The sequence below is a fragment of the Cheilinus undulatus genome, linkage group 1 (genome assembly GCF_018320785.1).
Source record: "Cheilinus undulatus linkage group 1, ASM1832078v1, whole genome shotgun sequence".
Lineage (NCBI taxonomy): Eukaryota > Metazoa > Chordata > Actinopteri > Labriformes > Labridae > Cheilinus > Cheilinus undulatus.
This window is the reverse complement of record NC_054865.1, coordinates 38,564,697-38,580,795: the sequence shown is the minus strand read 5'-3', so window position 1 is coordinate 38,580,795 and position 16,099 is coordinate 38,564,697. Positions and strand designations below refer to the sequence as shown.

General features: G+C 37.4%; 1 protein-coding gene across 1 annotated transcript in view; it reads left to right on the top strand.

Annotated features, from left to right (window-relative positions):
• igdcc3 (immunoglobulin superfamily, DCC subclass, member 3) overlaps positions 1-1,761 on the top strand; it is a 142,291-nt gene extending 140,530 nt beyond the window's left edge. The window contains exon 14 of the mRNA XM_041791902.1: positions 411-1,761. Coding sequence (XP_041647836.1) covers positions 411-536 — 126 coding nt within the window. The 3' untranslated portion in view covers positions 537-1,761. The remainder of the gene's footprint in view (positions 1-410) is intronic.
• The last annotated feature ends 14,338 nt before the right edge of the window (positions 1,762-16,099 follow it).

Sequence of the window (16,099 nt, the reverse complement as noted above, 5' to 3'; positions counted from 1 at the left end):
GGCTGATTCACATCATTCCCCACTCTCCCTCCCCAAGTCTGACTCTGATATTTGGTGTCCATGCATCTGATTTTTGTCCCTACGACAAAAGTATGACCTAAAAATGTATAATTTGGTTAAGAGCTAGTACAGCTCCGTCCATATAACCCCAGAGCATACTGTATATAAAAATTAAGTTTTCTGTTATTAGTTCTTTATCAAATACATAATTAGGCAACAAAGCAAACAATAATAACTTTGAACAAAAACAGTCACAGCAGAAAAAGCACATTGCAAAGTCGTCCGTGGTCGTTTAGGCAGAAAGTGGTGCTTTTGGTTCCTAGTGTAATTTATGCTTTGTTTTATATTTCAGTCTAAAGGAAGCGATGAAAATATTATTACATTAAATGGACTCTTGTGGTTGTTTTTAGTCTGACTCCTACGCACTGAACGACACCCAGCTGTCGACGATACCGCTGGACGAGTTTGCAGTGGAGCGGGAGACGCAGATTCAGGAGACTCCTGCAGCAGGAGCGAGTCGGCAGGACCATGGCTGATCACATATGAAGGCCAACACACATGACACTGTCCACAGTGTCCACTTAGACTCTACTCTCACTCAGGTTGACAAGTTTTCCTTTCAAAGTAGTTTTTCTTTTGTGCAAAGATTTTTTTATTGGTAAGTTAAGAATATCTAGAGGCTCTAGGGCTGTATATCAGAGTGTGTTTTTTTTTCTTTTTGGCAAGGGGTTTCAAAGAGCTCTCCTCTGATTGGACAGCAATTTGGAGCCACACAGGCCAGTTTTATGTTCTTTATTTGTACAATTTGGTTTAATTTTCTGGTGTTGGGCAGCACACAGAATAGAGGCCCCAGAATGTCCTTGTTATACAATGATGATTTTATTTTTAAGTTTATAAATATATATACATATATATCTTTATTACCTATATGTCAAAGTGGATTTAAGTTATTGGTCTTATCTCTACATTTCTGTGGATGTCAAAGACTCCTGCTGCCTGCTCTCACCTACCAATGATTCCACCTTCTCGCTCACAGAAGACCTCAGCCTTCGTCCAGGGATTGGATATATTCTGTCTCAGGACATTGTTTCAGTGATATCAACAATTTTTAATGATTTCTCGGCCTTCATACAGGCATTAGCCTTGGCTGTGTGAACCTAACGACTCAACAAAAACCTACCTCAGCCGGAATGAATGTGTTGCGGGAAGCTTTAGGGACATAACCTTCCCCAGTTCTCACAATTTTACTTTACATGCGGAGGAACTGAAGAATTACAAGATCAGGTGCCGCACTACCTCAGATGTCAAAAAATCGTCCCTCGTTCTCTTGCTTGTCAGAGCAAAACAAAAAAAAACAAGTAAAAAAAAAACAAAAAGAAAAAAAAGAAAAATGAGTATCCAACATAAAGCACTTCCAAATGCTGAAGTTATTGTTCTACCTCAAGATAACAAAGTTAATGTTGTCGCTGTTGTTGTTGTTGTTTGTCTGTTTATTGCATAATGAGAAACCCTTATTTTCTCCCTCTGTGATATCCTGGCTTCCTGCCGTTAAAGAAAATGTTTTTTGTAGATACAATAACATTACCTCATGCAAGATGACAGACTAATAACACTGTTGTATGAATTACAGTATATTGCAAATATCTTTGAGTTATGCTGTTCCATTATAAGCTTTCTGCATAATATGTCACTCAAATGATCTTTTCTTTCATAGTTGAGTTGAGTGAAGACTATTGGAAATACACTGCATTGCTAAAGACATTTTCAGGACTATTTAGTGCAAATGGGGCGTCATAAATATGTTAAATTGGGCAAATAGTAAAGTAGTATAACATACAGACATCATATATGTGTCTCAAATGAGTGCTATGAATGAATTTTAAGTGTTTGTGTGCAGATTTGTTGTGCTGAATGAATGACTGTTTTCATGTATATGATGTATGTAAAACAAGAAATTAAGCACAAACGTTACAAAAGTGAAACTCAGAGTCATTACTCCACTTCTGACGGTGTAATGACTAAAAGGAACAGTCTAACATTCTTGGAAATACACTTAATAGCTTTAACAGTTGGGTGATATAGTGTCACTGTGTTAAAGTTAGTGACTATACATTAACATGGACAACATGTCCCCTTCTGCCCCAGGTGTACAAAAGTGAAGCCAGAGGCTGCTGTTGACGGAGCTTTCAAAATGGCATTTTATACCATTGTAATAGCATTGAATACTAACTAATACAAACATCCTCAAAAAATGTATAGATCTACATAAATCAGATTGAAAAGACTGTGAAGACGAGGACAAATTTATAGAAATTTTGTTCTAAAATACTTTGATTTTCTATGCAATCACATGTCCCGTCTGTTAACAGAGAAGAGGCAGAGCTAATGGCTTTCAGCTGTGCCCTCCACAACTCCCACAGTTGCCCCCAGAGTCTGGACCAGCCCACTGGGTCCTTGGCACCCAGTATGCAGTGAGCTGGATCAGGGTTGGGTAAACAGGCAAGGTGCCTGTAAAAGTGCAACTGTTGTTCCCGTATCAGGCAGCTGACCATTCCCGTCTATAAAAGTAAGAGAAATAAATAAAATACAATTAGCCTACTTGACACGAATACGAGAAAAGAGGTAGAATCTTTTTATAAAGACTGTGAAATTGAAGCATATAAGCTTTGATGTCTATATAGCTGTCAGAGAAAAATCCTCTTGGCATTAAAAAACAAAATATGTGTATCAGAATACACAGAGACATTTGCAAGTACACTTTAAGTTTTCAATATCTTGTAAGGTTTGGCATAACCAGTAAATACGGTCACATTTTAAATCATAACACTCGTGTTTGCTAGCATTAGCCAATTCAATGCTTATGTTGTAAATGAGCCACTGCTCTGGAAAATGCTGTCTTACACCCATAAAGTAATTGACAGATATCTAATACTGACATCACACTCTTTCTTTCTCTTGTACAGCAATTTGTAGACAAAAGTTAGTAAATGGTGCCATGAATATTTTGACTTCACTTTTGAGGAGCTGTCACGTTTTCCATCTCTTTATAAAGTTCATGGTCAATACTGTAGCTAAGCATTTATAAAAGAAGATGTAACTACATCTGAAACTACAAATTTTCATAGACGCATCCCTGTTTGAATACAGATTAACCACATATTAAAACACTGTTGGTGTCAGAGGTGTAAGCTGAGAATAGAGCCAGACTGGCTCCATCCTTCTATTTCAGGTCTTTATGCTACACAATCAGCATCACTCTCATGTTTGTTTGATCAAAAATAAGCTATGCCAAAAGTCGTGCTTTTAAGCTTAGCTAAAAGACTGGGAAAATGAGGAATCCTCCAACAGGTTAAGTCTGTACAAAAACCAAAGTATTAAAAGGACAACTCACTGTTTCATAGTGGGTTGAATTTCTACTTTGAATTGCTTGAGTCTCTGCTGCTGCCTGATTCAAGGATATTTTTCAGGAATATGGAGTTTCTCTTACTTTACACAAGTAAAAATTTAAGTGTATTTCCCCAAATGTTCAACTGTTCTTTGGATTGCATTAGCAGCAGTGTATTTCTGACTTCACTGTGGGTTTTCGTTAATGCAGTGCTCTCTTTATTTTTGTAATTGTCTCATTATCTGCCTCCTCTCTAAAGTTTTAGCCTTTAGACATCTGGTGCCCAGGAGACATGACAGTCACTGATTATGCTTGACTCTTGTTACTCTCTTCCCAAAACCACACTTGCTGCTCAGCCTTCTCCCTCCTGTCAACACTGACTAGTTAAGGTGCTTCAGGAACACCGTGCTTATGATAACGCTGGGTGCTGACGGGCACACACAGAGAGCTAGTAGAGGGGGAAAGACGGTCGTTGGGCAGCTCTACGATCACAGGGCTTCTCTCTCAGGCTCTCTGCTCTGTGCCGTCATGTACTGTACACGACTTGCTGTGATGCATTTATGGTGACCTACCTCAGCTCTATTCTTGGCCTTTTACTCAGGTCTTAATGAAGGAAACAGAAAGATTATGAAATATGGAGTACAGGAATTAAACACACATATATAAATATATATATAAATGTATATTGCAATTTATGACACATGCTGGACACAGGACACACAAATGGAGGGAGAACTTTTAGGACCTTTATCTCGTGCACTAACTATTAAAACGGTTCATGGATAGTTTTTAGTGGATGTGACTGCAACTTTGGTTATCATCAGATTTTTTTCATATTACAAGCATTTAACTTTATTATTTGTCATGGTGTTTGAACTTGTATCCTCTGTGGAAAGTTTTACTGTAAAGAAGTGAAATAAGGCAAGTGGGTGACACGTGTAACTCTGATAGCACAGTTGGCTTATCGATTCTGGCTTTTAAACCTGATTCTTTTCTTTTCCACACTGCATTAATGTCATATCATTCAGATTGTTTTAATGAGTAGCTAAATGGGTAAACAGCCTCCTTGTTGTAATTCCAGGTCAGTGATGTTTCAGGTTTAAAAAAAATCACAACTGTTTAGCAGAAGCAGAACAGAGGTGTCAGTAGTGAGGTCTACTACTTAAGAAGAGGAAGTACAATACCTCCACAGTAAAGTAGGCCTTTCCTGTTACATAGTTCACCATTTATCTCCTTTCTTACTGAGTTGATGTAAGATTATGCCAAAAATACTTATTTTTTGTGATGTTCAATCCAAAATACTCTCTCATATTAAAGTTTAGTTAGAATGTCATTAGTTAAGTCTATCTAATCTGGCGTTGAAACAGCCCAGTGGTACAAACTGGCCTTTTATATTGCAGATAATTCAGGAAATAGCTTACACAGCAACATTTTCAGTGTTAATTCAACTACCATTTTCAGAGTTTATATAATTCTCATGGATTCTGATTTAAATGTCCTCTTTGGAAAGAATGAATATTTTAACTCCCTTGCAGTGTTACATTCAATACTCACAGTGTTCTATGTATTAAACATTAAAGTGTTCTTTGGATTGAACACCCATGGCAAAGTATGGTCTTCTATGGCAAATATGAGTTGCTAACTTGGTGGATAGCTTCACACATGGTGCAAAAGTGTTATATTGAACACTCACAGTGTTGTTTTTAATAACACATTAAAGTGTTCTTTTTACACAACATTGTGCTATATCCTTTCACTTAGGGTGTTAATGTGGATTATTTACAAATTTAATTATCAACATACTATAATTGATTTTTCACACTTAAGATTGCCACCTTGGTTTGGACACCCATTACAATGTATGGTGTTCTTTGCGTATATAAAGCAAAGGAAGATCTCAGATTGCCGTTTGATAAAGACTTACAAACTATCCCTAATTTCTGTTCATCTATTACTACAGACAGATAGCTGCTAACTCAGTGGATAACTTCACTCATGGTGCAAAACAACAATCCATCACTGTACAACAGGCAACATCCAAAAACACAGAAAACTCTGAACACGTATAAAACATCTAATGCTACAGGTTGGAAGTTGCTAACTTGATGGATCGCTCCACTCATGGTGCATAAGTGTCCAATATCAACAACAACAATCCATCCACAAGAAACATGAGCAAAGGAACCCAGGCAGTGATAACTGTAGAATAGCAACATCCAAACACATAAATATATCTAAACACATCAAAAACACATCCCAACCACACCACCCAAGGGCATGTTGGGAAAACATCCATCCACATATCCCCCCAGATTTGAAATGGCAGTGGATGGAGCCTTGTTCGATTGACTGTCTATGTAGGAGTAGGACTAACACTGATGGATTAACACTGTAAAATGACTCCAACACTGAAGGCCATTTCACTCAGAATGGAGTTAAAATTACTTTGGAGATAAAAACAACTCTGAAATATTAAACACTGAGATTTCAACACTCCAATTGTTGCTGTGACGAAGCTTTACATTCATTATGTAGTTTCACATAACAAATACGGCCAATAGTGGACCTGGAAACACAGCATTGGTGTTAGCATTATGGCTAACATGTAAACATTCCTAGATCAGAATAAAAAGGAGGCTTTCTTGTTCCTGTTTTACTGATATAACATGAATGCAGCTTCACACTCAGGTACAATGGAAAGAAAAGTTCAAAAACCTTTTCAACAGAAGCCCTAAGAGTAAATACTTCCATAATCTATTTTTTATGACCGTGTGAAAAAATGTGGTTTTCTCCACATTTTAACACCACAAGATCTTAAATTACAAGAGTGGTTAACTTGAATGTTAATTTTCCTGTGATAGGTTGATTTCAGTCATTCCTCTAGATCTTGAGAAATGAGAGTATCATCACGTTTGGATGTGTCCTTTTAGGGCTTCCATATTTTTCAATTATAATAATATGTTTTGGCTCATATCTGTTATCTTTTAAGAATCGATATCATTGCATTAGAGTTGCACATTTCCCCACAGCAAATCTGAATTCTAAGCATTTTCCATTATGATCATGTTAAGTACTGTAATTGTATGCCTTTTGAAGTCTTTGTTGATTTTTATTTTCCTCCCTGCGTCCATTTCTTGTATTAAATTGTGAACTCTGGTGTTAATATCATGTTACAAGGGTTGGAAAGACAATAATGGTACTTGTCAAACTCACAGAACAAATGCCCAACCTTAACCTCTCCTGTTTGCATATTTATGAACGACCAATGTGATATCTTCACTCCAGTGCTGCTGCAGCTGTAATCAGTGTTTTTACTCCTGTTGTTCTGAGTAACTTCACTGGGGAAACAAAGTGGTGTGTTTATCTTTTTTCCTTCCTTCTTTTCTTTCCTTCTCCCTTGTTGTAATTTAGGGTTAATCGCCTCCTGCAGGAAATTGCCCACGTCACCCTTGGATGTGTCAGGTTTTGGTGCCATGCTGTTTAACCTGATTCACAGGGGATGTGGTGCAGTGACGATCATGTTTACGTGATTATACTATTACAGGTCAGGTTGTCATGTTGCTGTATAATATCAGAACTTGTGTGTTTTAACAGCCCTCAAAGCTATTCTCGCTGACTGACTGGTGCGTTAGCTGCATCAGCAGAGGGAGATTTCAGGTGATTCCTTTGCTCTCACAGTTAGAGAAAAAGGGGCCGTTGTATTGTGTATTTGCAGCCTTGGGAAGTGCTATATCACCAAACTCAGCTCCTGTCAGTAGGCCAGCCTCCTTTTTTTCCTCGTTCAAGATTCCTGACCTTCGGACAGGGAGAGTGTGTGCTCAGGGACTCTCTGATCCTCTTGTTGTATGTTTATTAACAGGCATACTTGGCCTTCTCTATATGATTTCCTTCTTTAGAATCTGCTTTGTGCCCTGTTCAGACAGATCTGCTGTTAGGGATGCCTTCTTTGTCAGACGTTTAAGAGAACAACAAAACGGTTTAGCCTAAAAAAAAATCTACTCTGCTAGAAAAACCATGAAAAAAATTCTCTCTAAAGAGTGCTTTTTGACCTTATTGTTCCTAAAGGGGCTGAAAAACAAAGACTTCACTATCAAAAAATAGAAATTTTAAATGAAGGAATTACTCCACATCATTTCTGTGCTGCAAAAAATCACATTTTAGAAAGAATTCTCGTAAAAATATCACATTACACGTAATAAAAGCCGTATTTACATGATAAATGTCTAATATCAGGATAAAGAGCAAAAAATAAGACCTGCATTTCTTGGAGTGAGTCAAAATATTTCCCAGTGTAACTCTACCTTGTCAAGCTATTAAAGAAGTCGATTTTGCTTGCTGCTTTTAAAGATGTTTTTTTAACTCACAAGCAATTCAGGCCTTGTGTTTTGCTGATGTTACAATGGTTTGTGAGGCCTGTTCTCCAGGTACTCCAGCCTCCTCCCACAGTCCAAAGACACGCTCACTAGGCTAATTGGTGAAGCTAAATTGTCCATACATGTTAATTACGTCTCTGTGTGTCAGTCCTGTGATTGACTGGCAACCAGTCCAGCGTGTATGTCGTCTCTCACTGGGTGATAGTGAGGATCTATTACAGCCTAGTGCGACCCTGAACGAGACAAGCTGCATAGATAACGGATAGATAGATGGATGGATTGCTTATTGTGAGTAAAAATATCTGCCAGTGTCATTTTATTATTTAAGACATTCGAAGTATCTGTAAAATGAAATATAAAATTATATGCTGGAATAAGGTTGCTGTAAACATGTGAAAAGATCTATATGTGACTGAGTTTTAGACTTAGACTATTAGAAAGTTGTTTGTCTCTTTCCTGGCTTGGTTTAATTTGGGTAAATTGCAGCGTCATTGGTCGCTAAGGGTACCACCCTTACACAACAACAAAGACATCTCATAAACAGGAGACATAACTTCACAGAAAATGTGAAATAAGGAATACCTGAAGAGTTAAACACAGGATGACCAAATGAAACTGAGAAGTTTTAGCTCTAAATTGTCTGCCTGTCTCTGCAGAATAGCAGGCAGACGATTCCTCCATGCAGTTTGTAGCATTTTTTAAATTTGGAGAGGATCGTATATTTCTTGTGAGTGGGTGTAGCTTTGGCACATTTAACTGACACGCCCACCACCTAGAGCAGATTTTACTGCCTCATTTTCCTGATTTTGAAGCTTAATTCTATACATTCAGAGATGTTTTTCATTACTAAAATTTTGCCTTGGTGGTTCATAATACAGTGGCCTGTCACAAAACAAACCAAAAATACAGATTTTTTTTTTTTAGCACTTTACAGGGACCTTAAAAAGTACTTTTTGCTTGCTGCACTGGCAGATATTTTTAGGCTACTTATAAGCAATTCAGGCCTTTACATCCAGAAAAAAGCCTTTCTTTTTCTGGATTTGTCTGGTTTATATGGCTAAGTAAGTGAAATGGCATATTTTTGACTGTTTGGATAAATGCTCTTGCTGTAGTTTAAGTGTTTGCAGTGAGGGAAATAACATTCACAGTGAGACTCTTGAATCTAAGTTTAATCAGAATGTAAAGTTAAGGCTGAAATATTTATTCCAAAAAATGTCTTATTTGTTCATTAGAAAATTGAACAAACTATTTGATCTTACAAGCAATAATGCCAAAAATTGGTAGCTTGAGCTACTTAACTTTTAAAATTTGCTGCTTTTCTTCACAACTTGAAAATACTCATCTTGAGGGTTAAAGGCCTGGGCCAAGAAAACAAGTGTTTTTAAGTAGTTTTGTGAGCTTTAGTCATGTTTAACCATAAAAAAGGCGCCCTTATTGTATCTGATATTTTGTAAACCAGCTTATAAGTCAATTAAGTTTTGGCTTATTTATTCAGAATGAAAATTTGTCTTTGCAGTTGCTACTGCAAATGAAGAAGACTGACAACGTTAAACCTTTTCTTGTTCTCAGGTTCTCACAAAAAAAGGCATCCTGGACTGGGTTCTGTATGTGCAGCATTTGTCTTACATTGCTCATGGTGCCGGTAGACATCGTCTCTCTTCTTATGCACTAACTGAACACAGGTAACCAGATAGGACAAGATAGGCGGACTGACATTGTACCACTGTATAATGTCTCTGAGTATGATGCTGTGACTGTGACTCTGGCTTCTCCAAGATAGTCCAAAGTCTGATGCATCGAGCTTCTTCCTGAAGTTTCCTCTCACGATGTGATATTGGTCACTGTGGCACCAAATGAACATCTAATTGATTGTGAATTGATGACATTTTTGATGCATTTCTCTGTGGTGTTCTGCTCTGAGACCCCGATGACTGTACATGTCAAATAATGCTGAGTTTAGTCAAATGGTGAGTAAATGTACCTGTACTTTAATGTTTGAGATCAGTATTCTATTTTATATATTTATCTCTCTGTGGATAAAGCAGATTGAATCCAATGTGTTTAAAGGCAGTAGGCAGAAGAGCGTAGATCTGCATGAGAAGCGATAAAGTGTTAGTTACTCCTTATTGGACTTGTGATGGTAACACTGTGATATTTAGCCGACTAATGGCAGAATAATGTTGTGATCTCAATATGGTGCTATTGATGGTCCTGTCTCACACTGTCAATCTGTTTTGATGGCGTATATTGATGAAAATAGGTCGAGTGACCTTTTTTCCCCCGTTGACCAATCTGACTCTGATGCCTGATGATGATCACCTTATCTCCATCGTGTTTCCATCCTCACATGAGCGGCTCAGGGTGAGGTCCTGTCAGTCCTGCTACCTTTAAACTCGTCTTCATTTTCGCCATCACACACACCAGCTCTGCTAGAGAAGAGTGTCTGTTGTGTATCGATGTTGTCAGCGCATGCTGAAGCTGTTCGCTCCAGAGGTGATTGACCCCCACACGCACACCTGTCCTGTGTAGTTAGCTTCAAACATTATGTCAGTAACAGCTTCTTAGTAAAAACATCATTGTTTAAATCATCCTGTAAAGAGCACCAAGTAGCAGATTAGTATTTATGTTTATTATTCTCACGCTAAGCTTCAGCCCTGCAGACAGTGTTTCATCTCTAAAGGAAATTTATGCCAACAAACCTGTTGTATTAAACCATGTAGGAGGAAGAATATTTGACCCTCTCTTGCTCTAAGTTGCTGGTTTTTATTTAGCATGAAACAAAAGAACTGATGCAAGCTCAAACTTTGTTTGTTAGATTGTTTGTCTAAGTCTGGGCACATGCAAGATTGTTTTTAAATCTTGACTAGTTTCAGAAACATAGGAAACCATAGACATAAGGACAATTTCAACTAATTTTTTTAACATTAAAACTCTCCACATACTAGATGATTCAGACAGACCACAAGACCACACATTGGCCATTTGTAGTAACAACCTAACAATGATGATTCCACAAACCTAAGATCTCACAGAAACTGGTGTGATCAAATGTGAATTTGAAAGAAAAGTAAATAAACGGAGAATAAATATGGAGGATATTTGGTGTGGTGAGCTTACTATCCGTGCATGCATGTTTGCAGAAAAGAAAAGAAAAATACAAGAAAACAAAAATGAATATGGGTGAAATCCTGGCTGAGAAAGCTCTGAAGTTGTGTTTGTGACTGGGCTGTTAAAATACGCAACATCCAGTTAGTGACACTCCGCACTTTGCTAGCTCCTATTATTTATTGTGAGTATTCAGCTGAAAGTAGGGCTGGGCATTGTGGCCGAAAATTAATATTGAAATATTTTTAGGCTATATCGCGATACAATATATAGTGCTATATTTTGAAATCTCCTATAAATTACTGTAAAATGTTTAATTCAGCATAAAATGACTCCACTGTGATTATTTAAGTTGAAACTTCTATTGGATTTTTGTCTAAATTTGTTTGCAGAAAGGGTTAGATCAATGTCAGGTTAAATTTAGCACGCTTTTTTCTTTTAAAAAAAGTTGTCCTTATAAACTTTTAAAAATAAAAAATACATATGGCATAACAGATCTGCAACTAAAAATAGATAAATTATGAAATACTCGCAGTCTTTTATTGTATATCGAATGTTATGAAATTTTTGTTTACTATTGTTGATACTTTAAAAAATGATTTTATTCCTCATGAAGTTTTCAACTGTAAAAATGATAGAAAGCCTCTTAAAAAGTTGGATTCAAAGCCCAGAACATTCAGTATTTTTGATTTGTTAAAAAATATCCTCTTCCATACAGATCTGTATGTCAGTTCAGTGCTTTAGATTTTGTCCGTCAGGGTTAAGTTGTGTGGAGGACATTTTCTCAGCATGAAAAAATGATAGCCAATCTTGAGTAAAAGAACGCTGTGGTCTTGATGGTGAGTTATGAATTTCTACACAAATTGTAAAAAAAACTGCATTTATTTTACAGCCTCCTAAATACATCCTTGTATTTAAAGTGAGCAATTTCCAGGCTTTTATTCTGAAAGGTTGTGTTAAACTGACTTCAGATTTAACTACTACAAAGTGCAAGAGAGGGTAAATTCTGCCCGCCACTTTCCTCTCACCTCAGAAGAGTTACATTTACTGTAACAGTTTGTTTAAAACAAGTCTATTAAATCTATGCAGTTCTATTTTTTTTTTTAACTCCTGCAGGGTTCAAACATGGTGCCAACCTGAAACCAAAAACCATATGCATTAATGTCACAGCCTCATGTATTGTTGCCTGCGTTGGATGAATGACTCGATCCAGCATTTGGATGGATAAAAGGGAGCTCTCATCTGTAAAGTCATCCCATGATCTGTCTTCCTGTCTGCCTGCCTGTCTGTCTGTCCTGTCTTTCTGTCTGTCTGCCTGTCCTTCCCCCACAGTTGAATTCAGGTCAGTATGAGATGATATAATAAAGCGTTCTCAGAGCATTATCAGGGATCACTTCTGTATGTTCCAACAAAGCTGTGTTTCTACACTCTCCTTAGACCAAGGTATTGCCATTCTAAATCTGTATACATATCCACATACAGTGTGTACTGTATGTGTGTGTATGTGTGTAAAAAGGCAAAATAGACCATTTTTAGTGGTTTGTATTGTTTTAGGGTTTGTTGTGCAAAACTGAAGAAAAAAACAATAACGGTGATAATAAACTAGATCTAGTAACAAGAAATCCAGAGTCTGTCTTTATTGTGTTGTCTGACGCCAAGCTTTGGGATAAAGAATCCTAATTTAGAGCACACACAGGAGTGTTTGCTCGCCTGCTTCCTCTGCTCCACTGAGATGCTGCAGATCGATGGGATGAAGGTGTCTCCTCTTCCTCCTGACTTCCCTGTCCTGTTCTCCTGTTCTGCACATTAACTCATGGCCCGCTGGACGGACAAAGAGTATTGAGCATGAGGCCCACAGCTCCTGGTCGATGCGGGCTGGTGCCTGACTTCTAATCAGTGTGGATCCCAATGCTTGATTGAACTTCAAGACAAAGAGAGAGACCGATACGGATCAACCTCCTCCAGACGTCTGTCTCTATCTGTCTGCTTCTCTGTTTGGGGTAAGATATCAAAGATAACTCCTTTTTTGCTGCCATTTCTGTTTCTAATGATAACATCATTTAAATCAAGAATGAGAGATGTGCTGATTAGACCTCATAATCACAAAAGTGTATACAGAGCTCCTCTGATGGAGTCCAGATACTGGTGGTGGCTGTGAGGGATGGATGCAGGATGTCCTGAGGAGCTGGATTTGGACACTGATGAGATGGATTCAAGGTAACATGGGGTGGAGGAGGATCAGAGTGGCACATGCTTAATTGATGAACTGAAAAAGCAGAGTAGAGCAAATCTAAAGTTTGACAGCAGTAGAATTGGTTGGTGACAAAATCTGGTGATTGATACTCCTGCAGTCAGCTGATCAGAGAAGCAAGAAAAGAGAGGAAGAGAGCGATGAGGGTAGTGAATGAATGATGAGTTAATGATGAGGTGATGCAAGAAAAAAACAAGCAGACAAACAGAAAAGCTTCCTATGCCAAAAAACCGACCCGTACCGGGCCACTTTCTGGCACCCTTCTGTAGGGAGTACCAATCTTACCTATCCGTACCAAGAAGGTGGAGCTACACACACAACAATAGGGGGTTGTACTGATGTCAAGTCAGCGTGACACAGCTGCTCAGCTGCTTGGCTGTGAGGAGAAGGCGAAAACGGGAGAAAAACTGAGTAATATCTGCTTAAATCATGGATATTTTGACTCAACAGAGATCCAAACTGTTTCCTAGTCTGTGGATGTTGGTATCTGGCCACAAATCAGGTTTCCTGACGTTTATCTGGACATGATATTAAACACACAAAGCAAAGCCTGAAGGCTCATATCAGCCTGGTCTATATGCGATGGATGTGAAACTAAATAAATGCTTTAGTTTTGTGAATACGAAGCCTTAGAACAGTTGATTCTATGTACTGTAACTAGTTATGAATCTATTTCTTAGGTAACCTGTGAAAACATCGCTCTGTGGTTGATGGACGTGTTTGTAAAACTTCAGGCTGCAGACTATTCTAAAACGAGATCATTGCACATAGGATTTCTGACTTGCTCTGGTTTGATTTTAACACCAGCTAAAATGTTACCTTTTTAATGTGGCGAATTCTCACAGTACAGCTTTAAACTTTCATATTGTCATATAACTGTTATAGACTAGATATATTTACATATTAATCTACAGTTACAACGCAAAACGTCTCTGTACACGTATTCTATCAGCTCAGAAGCTGTACTGACAGCAGGTAAACATAATTAGGATGTAGTTTTTTTTTTTTTTTTTTTAAAGCACTTTCAGCGTAAGCTGCTTTCAGCTTTAAATTTAAAAGGATAAGGACAGAGGAAACACTAGATAAGAGAGACTCTTCATAAAACATAGATCAAAAGAGACAGAGCAAAAATATAAGAAATATAAAAATAAGTTCATGACTATTATTAGAATAAGTAAGAGGGACTATTATACTAAATTATTAGATAAAAACAAAACCGATATTAAAGGTATTTGGAACATACTGAATGGTATAATCCGGAATAAACACTCTGAATGTAATTACCTAGACCATTTTGAGCATGCAGGGAATAAAATTTCAAACATAAATGAAATAGTTGATAACTTAAATCAGTTTTTTGTGGAGGTGGGGTCTAAATTGGCTGAGGAAGCAAGGAATAATGTATCAACTTCTGATGTTGTAGTATCTGATGATACAAATATGGAAGGTATGTGTTTGGGACCAGTGCATAAAAATGATGTTATTGAGATTATTAAGAGCTGTAGAAACAAAACCTCTACAGATGGGGATGATTTAGATATGTCTTTAGTGAAATTCACTATGTGGGGAGTAATTGAGCCACTATCTTACATTTTTAATCCCTCGTTCCAACTGGGAGTGTTCCCTGAAAAAATGAAAGTTGCAAAAGTTATTCCCTTACTTAAATCTGGAGACAGGCATCCTTTTACAAACTACAGACCAGTGTCCTTGTTGTCACAATTCTCAAAAATTCTTGAAAAACTATTTATAAACAAGCTGGATCTTTTTGTTGAAAAAATAAAATCCTAATGGATAGTCAATATGGTTTTAGAACAGCTAGATCTACATCTATGGCATTATTGGAGCTTGTTGAGGATATTACCACCAGTATTGAGAAAAAACATCACACCTTAGGTGTGTTTATTGACTTAAAAAAAGCTTTCAATACAATAAACCATGACATCCTTATAGACAAGCTGGAGAGATATGGAGTAAGAGGGGTGGTTCTGGCCTGGTTTACAATGTTACAATGTTACAATGTCATTTAGCAGACGCTTTTCTCCAAAGCGACGTACATTTGAGAGCAAGAACAACACAAGTAACGATCTAGACAAGAGGAAACAACATCAGTAATTGCCATCAAGTGCTTCAGGTCCAATTGGATGCAAGTGCTGCCATGTAGAGTTTAAGGCAGAGCACCTAAAATATACGTTGTTTCTTTTTGTTTGTTTTTTTTTTTGTTGTTGTTTTTTGTTTTTGTTTTTGTTTTTGTTTTTTGTTAATAGACAGCAACAATGAATCAAGCAAAATGTGGGATCATTAATCGCCATCCATTAGACTTCACAACAACTTTAAGAGTTATATTAGTAACAGGATGCAGTTTGTACAGATGGGTCCCCACAAGTCTAAATGCCTGAGCATCAGGCATCAGGCAAAAAGGTTTGCCTGATGAAGGTCTAGTACCGAAACGTTGCAAATAAATAAATCCCCTTTTTTTTTTGCAAGTTGGACAGTGTGCAAGTGTTTACCTTTTAACTGGGTGTTTTAACAGACAACAAGCTCTGCTGGAAGCCACACATAAAATGTTTGTGCACCAAGATCTCAAGGAGCATTGGTATAGTGAGTAAAACCAAATACACACTAAAGCAAGAAATGTTACATACTTTATATTGTGCTTTAGTTGTACCATATCTGTCTTATTGTGTTGAAGTATGGGGAAACACATACAAAAGCAACCTACAAAAGTTATGCACATTGCAAAAGAGAGCAATCTGGATAATAAATCATGCAGGATATCTCGATCATACTAACCCTCTTTTCTTAAAGAACTCAAATTTGTGGATTTAGTTAAGTTTAAAACTGCTCAAATTATGCACAAAGCAAAAAACAGAGTACTGCCAAAGAACTTACTGAAATTTTTCTCAAGCAGGCAAAGGGAGTATAATTTATATAATTTGCTTATTCCCTAGTGATTTCTGTCACTCATCCTTTCTTTAACTCTGCAGC